The 18,383-nt window shown below is 39.0% G+C and overlaps 1 protein-coding gene across 1 annotated transcript; it reads right to left on the bottom strand.

Moving 5' to 3' along the window:
• Nucleotides 1-12,848: 12,848 nt before the first annotated feature.
• LOC132259238 (2-Hydroxyacid oxidase 1-like) lies at nt 12,849-14,693 on the bottom strand. Its single transcript, XM_059756795.1, has 4 exons — nt 14,563-14,693; nt 14,219-14,491; nt 13,642-13,869; nt 12,849-13,364 (listed from the first exon to the last, which is right to left on the bottom strand). Exons 1-4 carry the CDS (start codon nt 14,691-14,693, stop codon nt 12,899-12,901), a joined length of 1,098 nt encoding a protein of 365 aa, XP_059612778.1. The 3' UTR covers nt 12,849-12,898.
• Nucleotides 14,694-18,383: the final 3,690 nt, after the last annotated feature.

Here is an 18,383-nt window from a genome sequence, read left to right as displayed (position 1 = left end):
CGCCTTTTTGCCAATACGGCTCGAGGAGAGTGAGAGGCATTGGATTGGATGGCTGGCTGACTCTGGCCTGGAGAGTGCTTTAGCCGGTCTGATGCACCTTTTCAACAGGGCTGAAGATTAATTTTCCACTCATAACAATCCATCAGCAAGCTTCCAACAGTTTCAACACACCGAACCCATTTTATGATGCTCTTCACATAGCAGAAATGTTGCTTCGAGGGAATCTTTTTCTCTTCTGAAAAGCTAGAGCATTTATGTGTCTATTAAAGCTTATCATTCAATTATTTATTTTACTAAAATATATACCCTGAGATATTATGGTTCAATGTGTTTCTACACCGCATTCTGATTGGCGCCAAAAGACATTTTCCTTCCCACTGGTCAGCATTCGACAATTTTCCCAGACGATTGAAAGAGAAGGGCGAGAAAGTGGAAAAACAGCAAAATTGTCACGTTTCGCTGAACACACGAATCAGAAGATGATGGTTCTGGGAAATTTCACGTGTCAGGAAAATTTATGAATTCCGAAAGAGATTGCTTTCACTTGAATTTTTCATGGGAAAACTCATGGATGAGTATCACGTCATCCTCAATTGGTCTATGATTTTCAGTCAATTGAAATAAAAAAGAGCAATACATTGATTAATACATATCCACGCTTTATCTCTGTTAACAGCAAATGTATTGTAGGCAAATATCGGAATTTATATGCTTGGCATTCTTGAAGGATAGACACCTCCTTCCACACACATTTCCTTCCTTCCTTGCCTGGGCGCTATCGAGAGATAGCCATTAGTGTTGTATTGTCTATTGGCACATCAAATTAATTTCCTCCGGGTGACAATCTTGTGGCAAAAATGACGAGTGTATCGATCTGATGGACTCCCACGAGGAACCGAGAGTTTGTGTGATTGGCAGATGGTGTGCATGATGTGTTCTGGATTGTGTGCCCGACGGCAAAATCTGCTTATTTCTATTATTCCCTCATCAATGAACAAATAGAAATTGTATCTCGTTACCTCGTTCAAATGTCAATAATCTGGACGTACAAAATGCCACTCTTGCATTATATCCACACAATGATATACCGTGTGGCATTGTTCATATTCACCTTCTCGCATTGTCCATATATTCAGTTGATAGCATCATAACAGAATCCATTAGCGGAGGGATAAATAGATAAACCGTCTTTTGTATAAATAGGGTAACTAACGGGCAATGTCATCGGAATATCTCTTCACTACAGTTCTGTATGGCGCCAGGAGACAAATTCCTGGAAATCCATAAATCCACTCAAGCACGCGAAGTCACCATGCAGTGTAAGGATGGTATCCGAAATCTCCACTCTTTGTGCATTTTATTTAAAAAAAAAAAACATCCCCACGCAAAATGGATGGCTGGGAATTTTTTCACATTTTGCGGTATGATCGCTGAATGGTGGATGGGAAGAAAAATTCATTCCATTTATCACGGTGGTTTTTGGTCCATTACAACTCCACTTTTTGCCGCTCGTCTCCGTCTGTGGGCGCATCACACTTACGCTCCATTACGTTCCGGGAGCCACTTCGCCACCGTGGCTTCTGCCTGGCCCCATAAATATTTCATGAGTGACCGAGCGAGCGAGAGGACACTGTGTCACTGGCTTCTTAATTAATTACCCCGTGTCCCACTCACGCCTCACAGACATCTCCCCGGATGGCGGTCAGGGGGTGCTTTCCTGGGGGTGACCTGGAGAAATGACGGCTCACTTAGTGAGCATCACGCCACGACCCGCGCACAGGGCGGACAAATGCGGCAAAAAGTACACTGGCTTCTGCAAATCCTCCCTCATTTGGCGACTCGACTCGCGGACAAATTGCAACTCCAACTTGGACACTTTGAGTGATAAAATTGTCCCTTCTTTCCGCTGGCGTAATTAAAATTTTCATCAAATCATCTGGAATTCATTAAAAGTTCCGCGGCAAATGAGAACAAAATGCACAGGGAGGGAAAAAAGTTGCTAACTCTATCGTGATGCACAAATCATATGTATGTGAGAAAAATTGTAATTTGTCTCATTTCACACATAAAATGAATTATTTTTACCAACGCCACAATGAATCGTTGTGGCGAAAGAGGATACAATTCACAAAGTTTTGAGGTTTCAACCCACAGAATTGATTCAATTAACTCCAAAACACGATTCAAGTTGCTAATTTTCCGCAAGCTCATCCGAAAAATCCACAGGGATGAGGAAAGGGGATGGTGAAGAGAGACTCTTTGCAGACTCTTTTTTCAAGCTTAACCCAATTTTCGGTTTTACTCGAGAGACTCCCCTCATTCATGTTCTCCCACACCCGACGACGCCAAAAACGGGGTTTATCCCACAGCAAGAACACACTTCAACTTTGCGCTACAAGAGCAATTCGCGAGAAACATTCGGTTTGAGGTGCGGAGCAAAGAGGAACCGTCGTCAGGGTATAGATCCAGTGGCAAATAATTTGGTATTTCTTGTGAAAACCATCTATTGTGCTTAGTTTTTTGTCACCCCTGTCAGAGAGAATGATTTAGTGAAAATCACTGAATCATCTCGGGAAACTTTCGAGAAATTCTATTGAGTGAGAACGATAGCAAAAAGTGAATTACTCATGTGAAATGCGCTCTTGCTTTCTCATTTTTTTGTACAAAAACATTATTCGCAACAACACGATAACACTACAACCGAAAACTATTAGGTTTTAGATCAATACCACACAAATTGGCAAGAAAATTGGAATATATTGAAATGTTCATGTTTGCTATGGCAAAATAAAATATTTCTGCAAAAGAAGCTTTTTGGGAAAGCTTTATTCATGAAGTTTTTCGAATAAAATTTCTCTTTGTGCTTTTATCTTCAAAAATGTAAACTAGCAAAATTCTGCATGAGTTCTCACGACATTTTTATACGTTTGTTTACGCTAGTTATTTTATTCAATCTACCGATAGAATCGAAACGTAAACACTCCATTATAAATTCATGTTTAATTGAAATTATTCAGCATGTTTGAAATACAATTTTCCCCAACGCCAGTGAAGTGTGAGAGGAAAGTGACGCAAAACATGGATTTGGTGGTGAGATTTTAATTTGTGGAAATTTGCAAAATGAAATCTCTCCCCCGTCTTATTGGGTAGAATTCTACAATTTTCAGCCCTGAGAAAATCAATCCTCCCCCACCGAGCAGAAGATTAGAATATGATACAGAAGATAAACAATATTCTACTCCTCGAGGCCATATCTGGAGATGAACCGAGTGGGAGTGACTGGAAGCTCGTTCTTGTTCCGCACAATCGATTGATGCCAATATCTGTAATGAGAAATACGCTTTATTCACTACGGTAACATGAATGGCATGGGCGGGGAGTCGAAGAGGGTGAAAATCTCCCTCATATTTCATATGCGCTCATCTCCGGCGGCAAAATCACACACAAACTTGGAGTACTAGAGACACAAAAGTCGAATTGATTCCCTTAGTTGAGTTTGCGGGCGTATTGAGAAGCTTTCAAGAAAATTGAACTCAAAAGATGAAAATAGACGGGCTAATCAGTTGCCAAATTTAGGTGAATTCAAACACAGTGTTGGATTGAATGGTTAAGTTGGATCTATTTGTTGACATTATTGACTGCCATGGAAAATGGGAAGTTGAAGAGCGCGCATTGTCGTGTAACAAACACAATGAATTTCCATGTAACTCAGTAGCGAGAAACCCCCAGATGACAATCGACAAGTTGTAGCCTGCGGAACGAAACTTGCTTGTTTTCCCATCCATGTTCCGAATAAATAGTATATGGAGATGATAGAATTTCCCGTCATTTTTCAGGCCCTCTTCCTCCTCCGCCATTCACAAGCTTGAGCATCGCGTTGGGAATAGCTAATGAAAACTCTTGCCGAAATGTCTTTGGGGCGTGGAAAAATTGGCGAAAGCGAGAAAAAATTAATATCCTCAATATATCTCACGGGAAAAGTGATTCTCCCTGATGATTTTCCTTCCAATTATCCCAAAATATTCTACAGGCCTCACCAGTGGAGTCGTGAAAATTAATGATGGCAAATTTAAAGTTGAAGATAAATGAATAATTCACACTGGCATTGTGATATCTTCATTAATTTTACCATGACATTAATCTGTTAGGGAGCAATATTTCTAATTTCACGGAAGTAATCTCTCAAAAAACACCAACCTCGGCGCCATCCGCGCAAAGTTGTGTAACACACTTTTAACGGAGGAAAGGCATCTCTGCGGAGTTTCACCTTTCATCTCTTGTTGGGAAAACTTCTCACAGAACAAATTTGAATTTCTTGAAGCGAAAAATATTTGACCCGTGTTAAATGGTAATACGAATCTCAACGGGATATTGGGGACTCGACCTGTACATGAGTCACAATTATAGATGTGGACCTTCCGTCTCTCGCTGAGGTTGAATCTACATAATGAGTAAAGCGAGATGTCAAGGGAAATTAAGTGGACGCACTACACAATGTATTAGGAGAAAGTACAAGTTTTTCCGTACTCTGCGTGAATTTTGAGTCCATTTCAGCTTTCATGCTTAATTCATGTTAATTAAAAGAGTGCTTATAGACGTGACTTCTGATATTCCAGGTTTTTCACCCTTCTGGCTTTTCAAATATTTGCCATATGAGAAAAATAGCTCAATTTAAATAAAATTTCTACATTATGTTTTTTCATATTGCGAAATAAAATACGAAGCTATGTCCTGGGGAAAGACATAAAATATTAAATAAATGTGGGAAAATGCAACTCAGTTTGACACATACAATATGAACTTGTAAAGTATCATAGTTTCACTCCAAAATACTGATAAAATGATGACATTATTGCAAGTTTGTCTCTAAAAGTTGTCTATAAGGCTAAATTAATAAATTCAAAAGATTTTATCGAAAAATTATTCGACAAATAGCAGGCGAGAATACATGCCAAAAGAATCATTGATGTGGGAGAGCAAGTCAAGCGTGATGCAAGTATAAAGAAAGCTATCTTTATTGTTAATATGCTGGCAAAGTTTTCTCTCAATACTTTAGCGTTCCTGCTCAATGAAATTCCGTTGGCATGACGACAATTTTCCCATCTCATACTATTATGATTATGTAAAGACACAGGAGGAGTATTAAATGCTGCAGTTACCGTGAGACAAAACTTCCTCGCAAGTTGTAACGGCTCCCATTTCGACATCACGTACCACGAGCAAAGAGGTGTATGATCGCAACGTAATGGCACTTTATCTCTGCCAATTAATGAACCAGAGCCATTTCCACGCAATTTACACCACAAAACTCACCGGAATTCTCTCGCAAGGAGTGTTCGCGCCAACTGAGAAAATTAATACGCGGAATGAACCATAAAATCAAATGATTTTCATATGCGGAAAATGTGCCAGGCGAGAACTTTTCATACAAACGTGGGAGCTTAAGGAATCCATGATGAGATCCACAGTCGGAAATTTGAGTCGCTAGAAAAGTACTTTGTGTTGCCACTAATCCTCCCAGACATTTCCTTTTTATTTTATGCTTCTGCAAATTTCAATCTATCCGGATATGGAAACACTTCTGGAAATTAATAGTCTGTCTCCAGTGCACGTGAGCAATTTTGGCGTTCAAGATATGGGAGATCAAAGAACCGATATGGAATGTGGGAATGACATTTTTCTCGTCAGTTACTTTCACATAGGAGTGCGATAAGTTGATGGCACAAGAAAGTTCTACTCAATTGTTAATTTAATGGTGTGTGCGCCCGGGCAATGCTGTGATCCCCTGAGAGGCGAGAGAGCATGAAGGATGCATCGGGCAGCCATAATCGGCAACTTGGGGAGGATTTTCACGTACTGTGTGTGCGGGAAATGTCTCTGAATAAGCTCTTGATTGCGGAAATATAGAAAGTTTTCCATTGATTCCCGGTTCTGACTTGTCGATTCGATTAGTGTTGGAAAGTCGGAAAATTCTGCTTTTGGCCCTCACTCCGCTGCATCCCAGTGAAATTTCACAAACTTGCGAAATTTATGTTCTAGAAATGCTAAAGGCAAACAAACTAAAGTTTTGCACAACCATTTCAACCTCCTTTGCTCCTGCAATGCATGTTCTCTAGATTCTAGAGAACATTTTCCACGGGATGCCGTGGGGTGGACCGATAAAATATCTCAAATCAATTCCACTGCAGGGACTTTTATTGCCATGCTCGCGGTACGAGATGGAGTCATTACAGAATAAACATTTCGCTTCTGTGGCCTAAGCATAAATTTGGCAATTCATGTGACAATGGAAATTGTAGTCCAATTCCATTAGTTTGGGATTCTGTACAACACAAACTGCACGATATTTCCCTACGACACTTTTCAATAACATTTCTCCACAATTTATTATTTGCTCTCTAAAATGTATAGAGGAAATAAACGTAATCTAAGGTGCTTCACCTCTTTTGGCAAATACTCTCAATACATGGGCCCATTTCTGTGGCCGATAGCCGGAATGGTAAATTGGATTTATGTTCTCTCCACGAGGCCGAAATTGATCGGACATCTGCAGCACCTAAAAAAATCGCAAGAGATTGATCAATGCCAAAATGATTGGTTTTTTTCGGCCATCCTTTTGGGAATTTGTCTGTGTCACAGTGGAAATTGTGAATTCCAGAAAATATGAATACCCCCATACAGGAAACATACGACATCGCCATCAACGGTGAGGTGATAAATAAGTTGAGAGCGAAATTTTTGCTCCACAAACTGCACGAGGATGAAATTTGTGATGGTTCGCTTTGACTTCACACTCCACCACTTCCTGTCACCCAGTTGAGGCGATAATGGGTAGTAAATGACGGAAAACTTCCCTTCAACAATCAAGAAGACTCAACTGTTCGCTTCAAAGTATTATTATTTTCCTGTCGCCATTCTTGCTACACATATATGTACCTATTGTTTCTACCACAAATCCATTTGAAGAACACCATGGAAATTCCTGCATAAAGAGAGAATAATAATGCAATTATTTGCATGAATGTATGTGAGGAAAAATTCAATTAAATCACTGTATCCGACAAATACTTTAATTGCCAATTCATATACAACTTCCGTTTGAGAGTATAAATATTGATGCTAACAAAATCATTATCATTCTGTATGCGTTGAATATTGATTCAAAGAGTTAATTTATAGTAAGCAACACTGGACAATTATTCTGTTCTGTATTATTTAGGCAATAAAATAATGCGTTTTTAGCCTGATAATACCAACTATTTACTTGCAATTAAACTATCCTGAAAACATTGACATTTAATTAGTGAGCAAATTAAATTGCATTGCACACTCAAACAAAAATGCTTGTTCTTCAATTACATCCTTTTGTGTATTGCATTTAATTGTGTTTTCATAATCAAATACAATTTTTTTTCATTTGACTTTATGAATTCGGAATAATTAATTTTAAAAGTTGAATACAACTGAAGGAGTGAAAATGAACATTCTCATTTTTCGGCAAGCTTTTCAACAAAACTCCATCAGACATGGACAATTTGGGACAACAAAAGTCCTTCAAAAATATTTGGTCACCATAATTAATTATATCATGAGGATTCCGGATTTCCTGCTAAAATGTTGCATAATTGCAAACCAGGAATGGCTGACAGTAATATTAATAATGCACGTCCCTAAACTTTGAAATCGCGACTGTGGTTGATATTCTGCGAAAATGCCATCATAAAGTAAATTGTGTCAGATGCAAGGCCAGTTTTTCCATATACATTGCATAATCATTTGCGAAATGTGTAACTCATTCTCCCGCCCTCTGAAGTGCAACTATGTAAAATTTATGCAGTGTGCATCCTAAGGGCATCCCATTTCCGGGGCTTCGCAATGAGAAATTCGCGCTGGCGGATGCGGGTGTTTTGTTATGATTCAACTGGAGAGCATAACATGGGCAAATGACGACCGAGGGTGTCAAGGAGCGGAGGAGAAAATGATTAAATGCAGTGACTTGAGAAAACGACTACAAGTGACTTCTTATTTTTCCGTCCTTCCAACACTTTGCCACACACGCTCTCAGGAGTCATTCCGCCACCAGCCCTCCGCCTATCTCAAGTGAGTCATCAATCAGGATGGTGATTAATTGCGACTCCGTCTTGTTGCTCCTGGGTATTAATACCGAAATGCCCTGAATTCCCATGTATTGCTCTCCGGCATTCCGCAGTGCGAGCTTTCGCCCTTCGTGTCATCATCACTCGCCTCTTCAATGCAAATTTGGACAACGAGGCGCAAACAAGTGAACACCATCGGAAGCATTTATTACATTTCGCGTTTGAAATGGGAGGTCTCGTTTGTTTTGTCCACCCATTCGCTCCTCACGGGAACACATCTCACTCCACACTCAATTGTCTCTAATACCTCACACTCCTACCACGGAACTCTCTCCCCGTAGCCGGAAAAGGGTTGCTTTTGAGGCGAAAAATCGGGAAAAATTACAAAAATTCCCACAAAACATTGCCACTTTCAGTTTGGACCAGAAAGCATGCGAAAGTATGTGAATACTTTCCCAGATAAGTTTCACCAGTAAAAAATTCATAAAATAACTTAAATTTCTCTGTCCTTAATGCGATACAATAATGTCATGCTGCAAGTGGAGAAGAGGATTTGCATATGCACAATATACAGGGCAAATGTTTACTCCAATATGTTTGAAGCGTTTGGCATCAATTTCGCCATACCATCATCTCCACCTTTTATCCCCAAACATGATACCCAAACCTCTTCTTCGGCGAGCATACGTAGTGTCAGAAACGCTAAAATCAAAGTGATGAATGTTGCATGCAATTCCATGGCGTGATTGAAATTCACGTATGGAAATTCGGTTACTCCCTTTTCTCTCATTGAGATATGCAATAGCTCCTTCCGGAAAATCATCAGTCCCAGTGAGCAGCTCGAGTAAAATGCATGAAGCTTACATGAGTAGTAGAATTGAGATGTGCAGAGGAGTGTTGAAAAATAGAACTTTGCGTAATCTTCGGAAGCTGAAAAGCTGCCGGTTTGCAGACCATTGAATTCATTGCAATCAGTTCTTGGTTCGATACATACATTCAAGCAATACCCAGTGAAGTGTATTGACTTTATCTCTGACTAGGAATCTAGTCAATTTACCATTCGGTGTCGCTCCACTTCTGCGGCATTCACTCTCGTGGCGCTGGGGATTTCATCTCGTTGTTGGGCTGTGTAGTATTATTCATAACCACAATCCAACACTGCCTTCCTTGGTTGCTGATGGTGATGCTGATGTCTCCTGAACAAACTCAGGAGAGCATTTGTGGTGGGAATTATATGTCATCACAGCGGGACACCATATTGCTCAACTAATTGACACACACACTCGGCAATGGGGCCAAATGGGCGGCCGCATCCCAAGCTTCTCGCCCTCGTCCTCTCCGTGGGACACCCCGTTCGTGTCCATCCACATAGTCCAATTATTTCGTCTGTTTAGACCGGCTGCCGTACACACAAGACCCGATTAAATTGCTATGCAATTTGCATAATAATTAGTCACTGAATTTTAGGTGAATCTCTTCTGGCGAAACTCGAGCGAAATGGCCAAGAACAACTTTCCTCATGATTGAATTATTTGATTTTCCTGGAAATCGGCGAAAGTGATATTCCACTGGAGACATTATGACATTTCTCCCAGGCCAAAGAGGGAATAATTAAGCAAACGAGAACTGAGTACTTTGTATTGTGATGTATGTATAACAATGTAATATTTCTCGAGGGTGCAATTTGGCTCTTTCTCCTTGTGAAAACCATCAAGGAGATCAGATCGAATGCGCACGATACGTTCTATAGTCTTCTTATCTCTCTAATTATCTTTAACTAAACTGTTTATTGAAACTATATTGAATTGCTGGTTTACGATATCGATAACAACAATTAATCAATCTTCAATTTCCCATTATTTATCTCAGATATCATATTTCATGTTTCCAACTTGCTTGCACGAATCAAAAGTTAGATAAAGTTTTCTCAATGATACTTTCCAGAATTAATATTAACTGTGTAATAAAAGTTCTATGAATGCAGAAAGAGAACTAACGAAGGACTTTTAAAGTCTAATTTAGGAAGAATCTTCTCAATAAGTTTGCAGTTTAACTGAGAAGTTTATTTTCAATTATAACACTTTTGTATCCTACTTATCACATGAAAAAGCATCTGATTTATTTATTTTGCAGAAAATCGTTCTCTTTTGCTCTGGTGTTTCCACTTCTTTATTGGACGAAAAATGCGATTGCTTAACAACTTTATAAATAACGGGGAAAGTTTGCGCCACAAAAATTGCATTTCAAAGTTTTAGTGGATGTGAAAAGCTCATGCTCTGAAGTCCAAACATATATAGTGTTTGTGGCAGGTATTAGTAAGTCTTCTTTTCACTTGGGTGTACTATATTAAATTGTATTGCATTTCCACTACACTCATGTTTCTTCGTTGAAATAGGAGGAAGATGAAAGTAAATTCCAAAGTGCATTCGCAACAACTGCAAAAGAAAGTCAGCCAAAATAAATATTTCACAAGTCTAGTGGGAAAGAAATAGTGCATGATGGTCGTGTTGGGCAGAAGAAAAAGACAATGGCCAGGGAAATGGGATTGATGCCGTGGCAAAATCCAATTTTCCCACACCGATGTGCACGTTATAAATTCAGTAAATCCAATCTAACACTTAATCATGTGGAAATTTTGTGATCATTTCTGATTTTCCATATTGAAAGCATTTTGCAACACTTTGTGGTTAAAGTTTTAATGTATTTTCCATAATAATTACGTATTTCAAGTTTTCATACCGTTTCCTCCTTTCCCATAGTCACACGCAGCCCAAAAGTTATAGTATGTATTACATTTTAAGCACAGACATATCCTATTTATATCTTTAGATGCTTGTGTATACATATGTACATACATAACAAAGACATGAATCTCTCATAGGAAAATCTCAAATTACCTTTATACGGATTTGTGTGAAGCACTTTTGTGTGAAATTGAAGGTTTTCGTATGTGATGTTCATAAGATTAATTTGAGAAGAAGAACAACCCTAAGATTATGAGGTATTCTCACCTTATGCTTAATGTGATTACATATGGAAATCAATTTCGTACTACTTGGATAAACACGGAGTGCACAAAGAAAATAATATTTGTTAATAGTCTGATGGAAGCTCTGATGAAATTACTTGTTGCTCTCGACATTCCCCATTTACTTCAACCCTCACAGCAACACTAGCTATTTGCGATATGTATTACTCGACAAGATGAAAGCTTTTGTAGAGCTTCTGAAGCAGCATTTTCGGTATTAACATGCAGCCTCAATGTTAGAATCCACTCGAGCACGGCTAATGTATTGGGCTGTAGTCTCTCTGCAATCCAATAAATTAGTCAGATATACAAAGTGGAGGGAAACCAAAGTTAAATCCAGAGTCTCTCAGTCATGTTTTGAAATGCGTCATTATAGATTTACACGATTTACATACCAACTTTACTAATCTTGCAGATTGTAAGGAAAATAATTTCAACCAAATTGGCATCAGAGAAATTTAATATGACCAAAAATAGATTGAGGTATTTTTCCCCCGAAAATGCTTCTCTTTGCCAGCCAAAAAATTACAATGTCCAACAAAATACATTTTGCTGAATGAACTATCCCACAATTAAAGCTGATCGGGAGTCGTTCGGCTTTAAGTGTTTTAGCGTTAATGTAGATGGAATGCTTGAGAGGATATATTATGAGCTGATGTAATTAAAGGTATATGATTCAAGATCAAAAGAGATTCATGAGAACAAAGAACATTTTTGGCACAATTCCAATATTTCTGGAATGCTGAAAGAAAATTATGGTAGGGAAGCAATTCGCGCTTAATGGAATGTAAAATTTGCAATTTTGTCCACGAATCGACAAAAGCGAATGAGGCAGAGAATTAGCTCTACAACATAAAATCTCAGCATAACTGCATTTCACCTGTGCGGAAAGTCATTAATCTATGAGGTAATTTTTCCATGAGTAAATTACGTGCCCTAATAGTGAAATTTATGGTGAAGTGAAACAATATAATACGCATATAGAGTAACCGCTTTTTAATTGAATCAAATTTTAATGCGATGAACAATACTGAGAAGAGAGCTAATTTATAAGCTCATAAAATAATTATCTGCTCGCCAAGGTAATTAGAGAGGAAGGGTGTATTTTGTATTTATAATCAAATTCACCTTGTTTGCCCTCCTGGGCATCCCTTCCCAACTTTCATAATTTATTTTTGCCCTCGAATGCAAATGAAAGAGGCTTTCGGGATGTTTTGCTCTTCTCGCTCTCCATAGAGGCGGGTTGTTTTTGGGATCCTGGCGTATTATTCAACATGCTGCTGCTTTTTCCTTTCCCCTCTTTTTAATTCCACTCAATTTGCTCCACATTGTTCTGTTCAAGCTGAAATTAACTCGTAAAATAGTTGAAATCGCTCCACAGCCACAGGAATTCTTTATTAAAATGCTACTGAAACCAAATCAAAAAGTATTATTTCCAGAGCTTTGTAAAATATTTTCTAAATGGCACGCTCAATATTCGTGATGAAAGTTCCTGTATACTGTTATGGTACAGTTATGAGTTAATTGAATCGAATTGAAACATGTGTAGCATACATAACAAGTAGTATTATGCATTTCGTGCATATCGCTAGCATTATTTATAATCATGTAACCTTCAAATTGGTTGATACTCGCTTGACGATTACATTTTTGTGCCGAACAATTCAGTATCGAATTCAAAACTACAAATATCTGATTTAAAGTTAGATTGATACTTTAAACTCTCCCTTAGTATTGCTTTATTAATGAAATCCAATTTAATTAGAATAACATTTCACAACTTGCTGCAAGTGTGATCAAAACCAATTAAATCCTGAGTGATATCGGAGATTTTGGAGCATCCACTGACAGCCATAGCCACATCGAATTCGGTCTGAATGATCTTCAGGACATCTACCACCCCATCCTGTCCGCCCACAGTGAGGCCCCAAATGATGGGACGCCCAAGAAGTACCATTTTGGCGCCAAGAGCGATGGCTTTGAATACATCTGTTCCCTGGCGAACACCTCCGTCCACAATGACGGCCACTTTGCTTCCAACTGCGGTCACTATTCCGGGCAGCGCGTCAATTGTGGGTGGCACAGAGTCAAGCTGGCGACCGCCGTGATTCGACACGATTATCCCCTTGCAGCCACATTCCATCGCCTGGATGGCATCATCAGCACGGAGGATTCCCTTGGCCAGGACCGGCAAACGAGTCTCTGACACGAGCCACTTGATGTCCTCCCAAGTTAAGCATCTGAGCGGAAAGGAAAGTTTTTCAGGAAGTAAATCATGTGAGATCTCATATATATGGGTGAATACAGCAAGAAGTTGCTATGAGAAATGCCATAAATCATTGAAGGTTTTCTTTATACTAAAGAGTTTTATATGCTTCAGTGTGGAAAAGTATAAAGACTATCAGAAAAATTTGATAAGTTATTTTCAATCCAGAAAAACGTATTTATGGGCATTTCGATTCACCAATAAACTTGCTAATAAATTAAATTTTGCAGTGAGAAATTTAATTTAACTACCTGTAGATGATGTGGCCTTTCGATAAATAAGTACCGAGGTTGAGATTTTCTCCCGCCTCTTTCAAGTTCTGAATACGCTCCGAGGTAAAGTTTTCGAGGTTCAGATGAGGCGGGAGAGACAAATTGTTTTTGGGTCGCCTAAATCCAAACATTGGTGTGTCCACCGTAACGACAATAGCTCGATATCCAGCTTTCTCGGCGCGTCGGATTAAATTTCTTGTGAGATCCCTGAAAAAGAAAACAAATTTATGTTTATGTATTTGGTTATTGAAACAGAAAAGTCAATAAACAATGGAAAATATTGCAGAAAAACAGGTGTGGAATGCAATAAACTGTGAGTTTTGAAGAATTGCTCCAAGTGTGTCTATAATTGGTAGATTGTGGGTCAATAGATAAGACAGTAATTTATAAATATAAGTGAGTCAAAACATGTCATGTACTCGTGTTTATTTGATAAGGATTACTTTTTGTTCCAATGCCAGCTGATGTAATATTGACCTCAAGAGTAGTTCAGATTTCTCACTGAACTACTTAAAGGATGTCCTTCACGTATGGATTTCTAACACTGAAAACTCACCTGTCGATGTAAATGTACAGCTGGAACCACTTGGGGCTGTTTGGGGTGGCGGCGGCGACTTCCTCGAGGGACGTGGTGGACATGCAGCTAAGTGTGAAAACGATTCCCGCCTCCTGAGCAGCCTTGGCACTGGCAATCTCACCTTTCGGATGCACCACTTTCTGCATCGCCGTTGGACTTACACCCACCGGCATGGGCATATCAATGCCCAGTAAGTGGCACTTTGCAGAGCGCTTTGACACATCCCTGAGGCAGTGTGGGTAGATACGGATTCTGGGAAGGAGGGGATGTGAAGAAAAATGCGAATAGAATGCGGAGTGGCAGCAACCACTTTTCCCGCTCACCTGTCGTAGCTCGATCTGTTCCACTGCAGCGATAAGCCCTTGCCCGTGCCATTGCGGTAGTAATTGAGGGCATTCTTCGACAAGCTATCCCTCGCCTTCTCCTCGTATTCATCTAAATTCTTGAATTCCATAGTTTGAGGAGTTTGAGAAATATTCTATCAGTTACTCTCGACGCCGAACAGAGACTGATCTATCAGCTCGCCAGAGAAGACACACAAATCACTTGAGTCGTATCTGCTATGAAATACCACGCGATAAACGAGCATAAATCGCTAATTCGCCCTAGAAAACATAAATAAGCTGAGAGAACATACAGTTTGATAAAGCGAAAGTCATAGTCAAAGACACTTTCAGTTTTTAGGAATCTCGCAAGATCAAAGTTCATCTTTTCGTTGAATGTTCTCGAGATATACAAATTGTATAACAAATTATACATAGAGGAACAACTTGAGTTATGAGTGTATGTATTGGAGATGAAATATGGCATAAATGATGCCACTTTTTCTCGCAAAATCCCCCTTCGAGTACTTTAAAACTCGTTATGAACTCCATACGGAGTTGAGCTGGCTCGGAAACGCAACTCATTGGCTCGTGTATGGAGGAAATCAAGGATGAGGATTGCGAAACACCCATCCTCTTGGCAGACGCCACAGTGCGATATGTTGCCATCATTCGAATTTGATTTATTCTCCTCGGGAAACGTGCCGGGAATACTTTCCTCTCAGGGTGGATGGCTCGGAGGTAATCATCTGTCTGAGAAAGGGTGATGGCAGCATTCAATGAAAGATTTCCATCAAAATCTCTTTCCGCCTCAAATCTAGTTTAAGTTTTTATGTACCTTCAATTATTTATTACTGTGCAATCATGGAAATTTCTGCTTTGCTCAGCTATTCACCTTCAACTTACGCTGTTGGTGTAAAATTAAAAAGTCAATAAATTCAAAAGTTTTCTGCTGTGTCAGAGCTTTGCTGTGGAACAATGGGAAACGACATGATAAAAGAGAGCTACAAAAGGTTAAAAGCTGACCCAGAAGCTCATAAACTGGAATCGTTGACAATACGAATACAGTATAATGTACATGAAGGGCTAGATTTAATGCAACGATTAATCATAAACTCGTTTTAGCGTTTGAATGTGTATTTTGCAAATTTCATCATCAATTGCGTCCAATTTTCCCATTGACTAACCCTTTTGTGCTGCTCGTAATTTGCATGAACGATTTCCAAATTAGATAATCACTCTGACCACATCATTTACCGCGCAACACTCATGGCGGTGTTAGAATGCTGGAGCAAATTCACGAGATTAGCAAAATTAAGCCACAAGCTTACGTTTCCGGGGATGGGGTGTGAAATGGATCATTAATTATGATACAAAATAGCAACAAAATTTACATGATTACTTTAGCACCAGACTTTCATTCACGCATCCTTCGCAGAAAGTCAATTTGTGAAATGGAAGAAAAAAGCAGAATGGCAATTAATATTGTGTCTTTGTGGAAAAACAGCGGCGCAATGAACAAATTAAGCATGACGGAATTACATTCGTATTTTTTCGAAGGCTCATATTTTAATCACGTTTAGTTGTCGGAAAAGGTGGATGGAGACGACAAGAAATGGGGGAAAACGTGAAAGAAGAAATTCCAATATTAATGAGGAAGTCACTCGAATGAGATAATAATTCGTGTCACGTTCTCTCTGTACCTGTGAATTTCCCATAATCATCAACTGTTTGGTCCTTTCCTCTGCTGCTCCACCGGAGTTCCTCCACTTCTATAGGATTAAGACCGAGGACCCGGTTTTCGGTCGTTTACGTGTGAATTTAACATGGAAGTGCTACAAATTTGGCTAGCAGCGTTCTACATAACTTCTTAGCTATTTAGTGCTCTGACAAAGCTTGGAGAGTGACGGCAGGGAAAATTATTTCTATTTAGATTCGGTAGCGTGGCTACTTGAGCCCGTCAAGAACTACATTGTCTACCTTCCTAGCACGAAGAGCCATCCAGTCAAGGGTGAGAGACGACAAACCATGTGTAACAGAAGCATAAACGAGGCAACCAACAGCAATTTGCCTGAGTACTTTTGGCCAACAAGATTGCTGAGAGCGAGGACCAAGTTGGAGTACAAGTGACTAATGTTGCTCTCAGACGGAAACTTTGATAATCCGCTTTGGTAAACGTGTTGCCGGCAAATTAAAGAAAAGTTTCGTAAATTGCTATGCAAATGGAATAATTTGTGTCTCCCCAGTCGCTGGAGTTGTTGCCCACAGCTGAGATGCGAGTCACTAAACAATAAAAGGTGCGGAGGTGGGAATGTGATGTGGAACGTGTTTGGCGTCCAACCTCACCGGTGGTTCTTGCAGAAATGCTTTTTGGCGTTTCTCAGCATTTCTGCAAAAGCTCATTTTAATATACAACCCCAGTTTCCCACCCATGCACGTCTCACGCCTTAAGCACTCATAATCGTAACTCACAGGGGCTTTTCTCGTGCGCTCTTTCGCCTTACAATGCAGAAAGGAATTAATCCAATAGCACAGTGAAACTTTCCAGAAGGAAATCCCTTTTCGTTTGAGCTCCTCTGTCACACTTTTCCAACCATATTCATGCATTTTTCGTCAACGAAGGCCATCTAGGAATATCACAAGTACTCTTGATTAAAACGGAACGACAATTTAAATTTCCAATTAACACTATAATTCTGTTTTTGGACAAAGAAAGCTTCTCTTATATGTACACATCTTTCAGCAAGAATTTTCTCATTTGTACCACTTAAATCAACATTTGTGATATTTTGCATATACAAAAATTAACAGTAAAAATATGTGTATAGACAATTCTACATACAATTCTCCACTGGCACAAAGCCACCACTGATTCATAATACGGTGCGCATTTTCTGCACAGTATTCTGCATGGATTTAATACACTTTGGTGAATAGAATTGTTTCTTAGTTTTCACCTGCTTTGTAGAGCTTTAGGTGACACAGAAAGTTACCAAACTACGTTCGTGGAACTTCTCCAGAGTTCCTGTGATTTAGTGTAGGATTGGTTCTTAAGTAAGTTGAGAAGAGTGGATATAGAAAAATGCTCATTAACAGGAAAACCCCGAATTTAATTTTTATATATACGTACAGTACATACTGTTGGAGGTTTATATAAATGTTTACATATGATGAATTTAGTAGCACATTTTTATGCTACGATGATATAATAAGCACACTAATGCTATTCTGTGTCACGTTGAATTTCTGCACAGCTGTTAGCTATACACAATGCCGAGGAAAGCCTGTACTCATCACATTCACAATACTTGAAAGCTTTCTCGTGTTTTCTCATGGCGAAATTCTGTGTTGTGTTGTGTGAATTTGTATCTCTCAGGAAATGCACTTTAATCGGAATTTTACGTACCTCAGAATACACTTTGTACTAACCATACGTAATCTTGTGATGCTTTTCGCAGACTATACACAATTTTAAATGCAAGAACCACAAAATTCCATTTATTCTGCATCATCATGGTATTTTTTACGTGATCCCTGAAATATTGTTATAACTATCGTTTCGTACTCTGTAGAATTTCACTACATTTTAATTACTCTATTTCTCGTCACACAGAAAAACACTTTTATGTGTTTTCAATATTTCTTATCACTTTCAATTAGGTGTTGAAAATAGACTTGTAAATTAAGGTAAGTTGGGAGATTTCGTATTTCATATATATATAAGAGCCGATGAAGCAAAGGCATTTAGTTCAAAATGTGTAAAAATTCAAGTGCTATCTCAAAGTGGTTTAATTGAAGAATAGAAGAAGCATATTCATAAT

This window comes from Phlebotomus argentipes, unplaced genomic scaffold (genome assembly GCF_947086385.1).
Source record: "Phlebotomus argentipes unplaced genomic scaffold, Phlebotomus argentipes genome assembly scaffold_18, whole genome shotgun sequence".
Classification (NCBI taxonomy): Eukaryota; Metazoa; Arthropoda; class Insecta; order Diptera; family Psychodidae; genus Phlebotomus; species Phlebotomus argentipes.
This window is presented reverse-complemented; position numbering and strand designations above follow the sequence as displayed.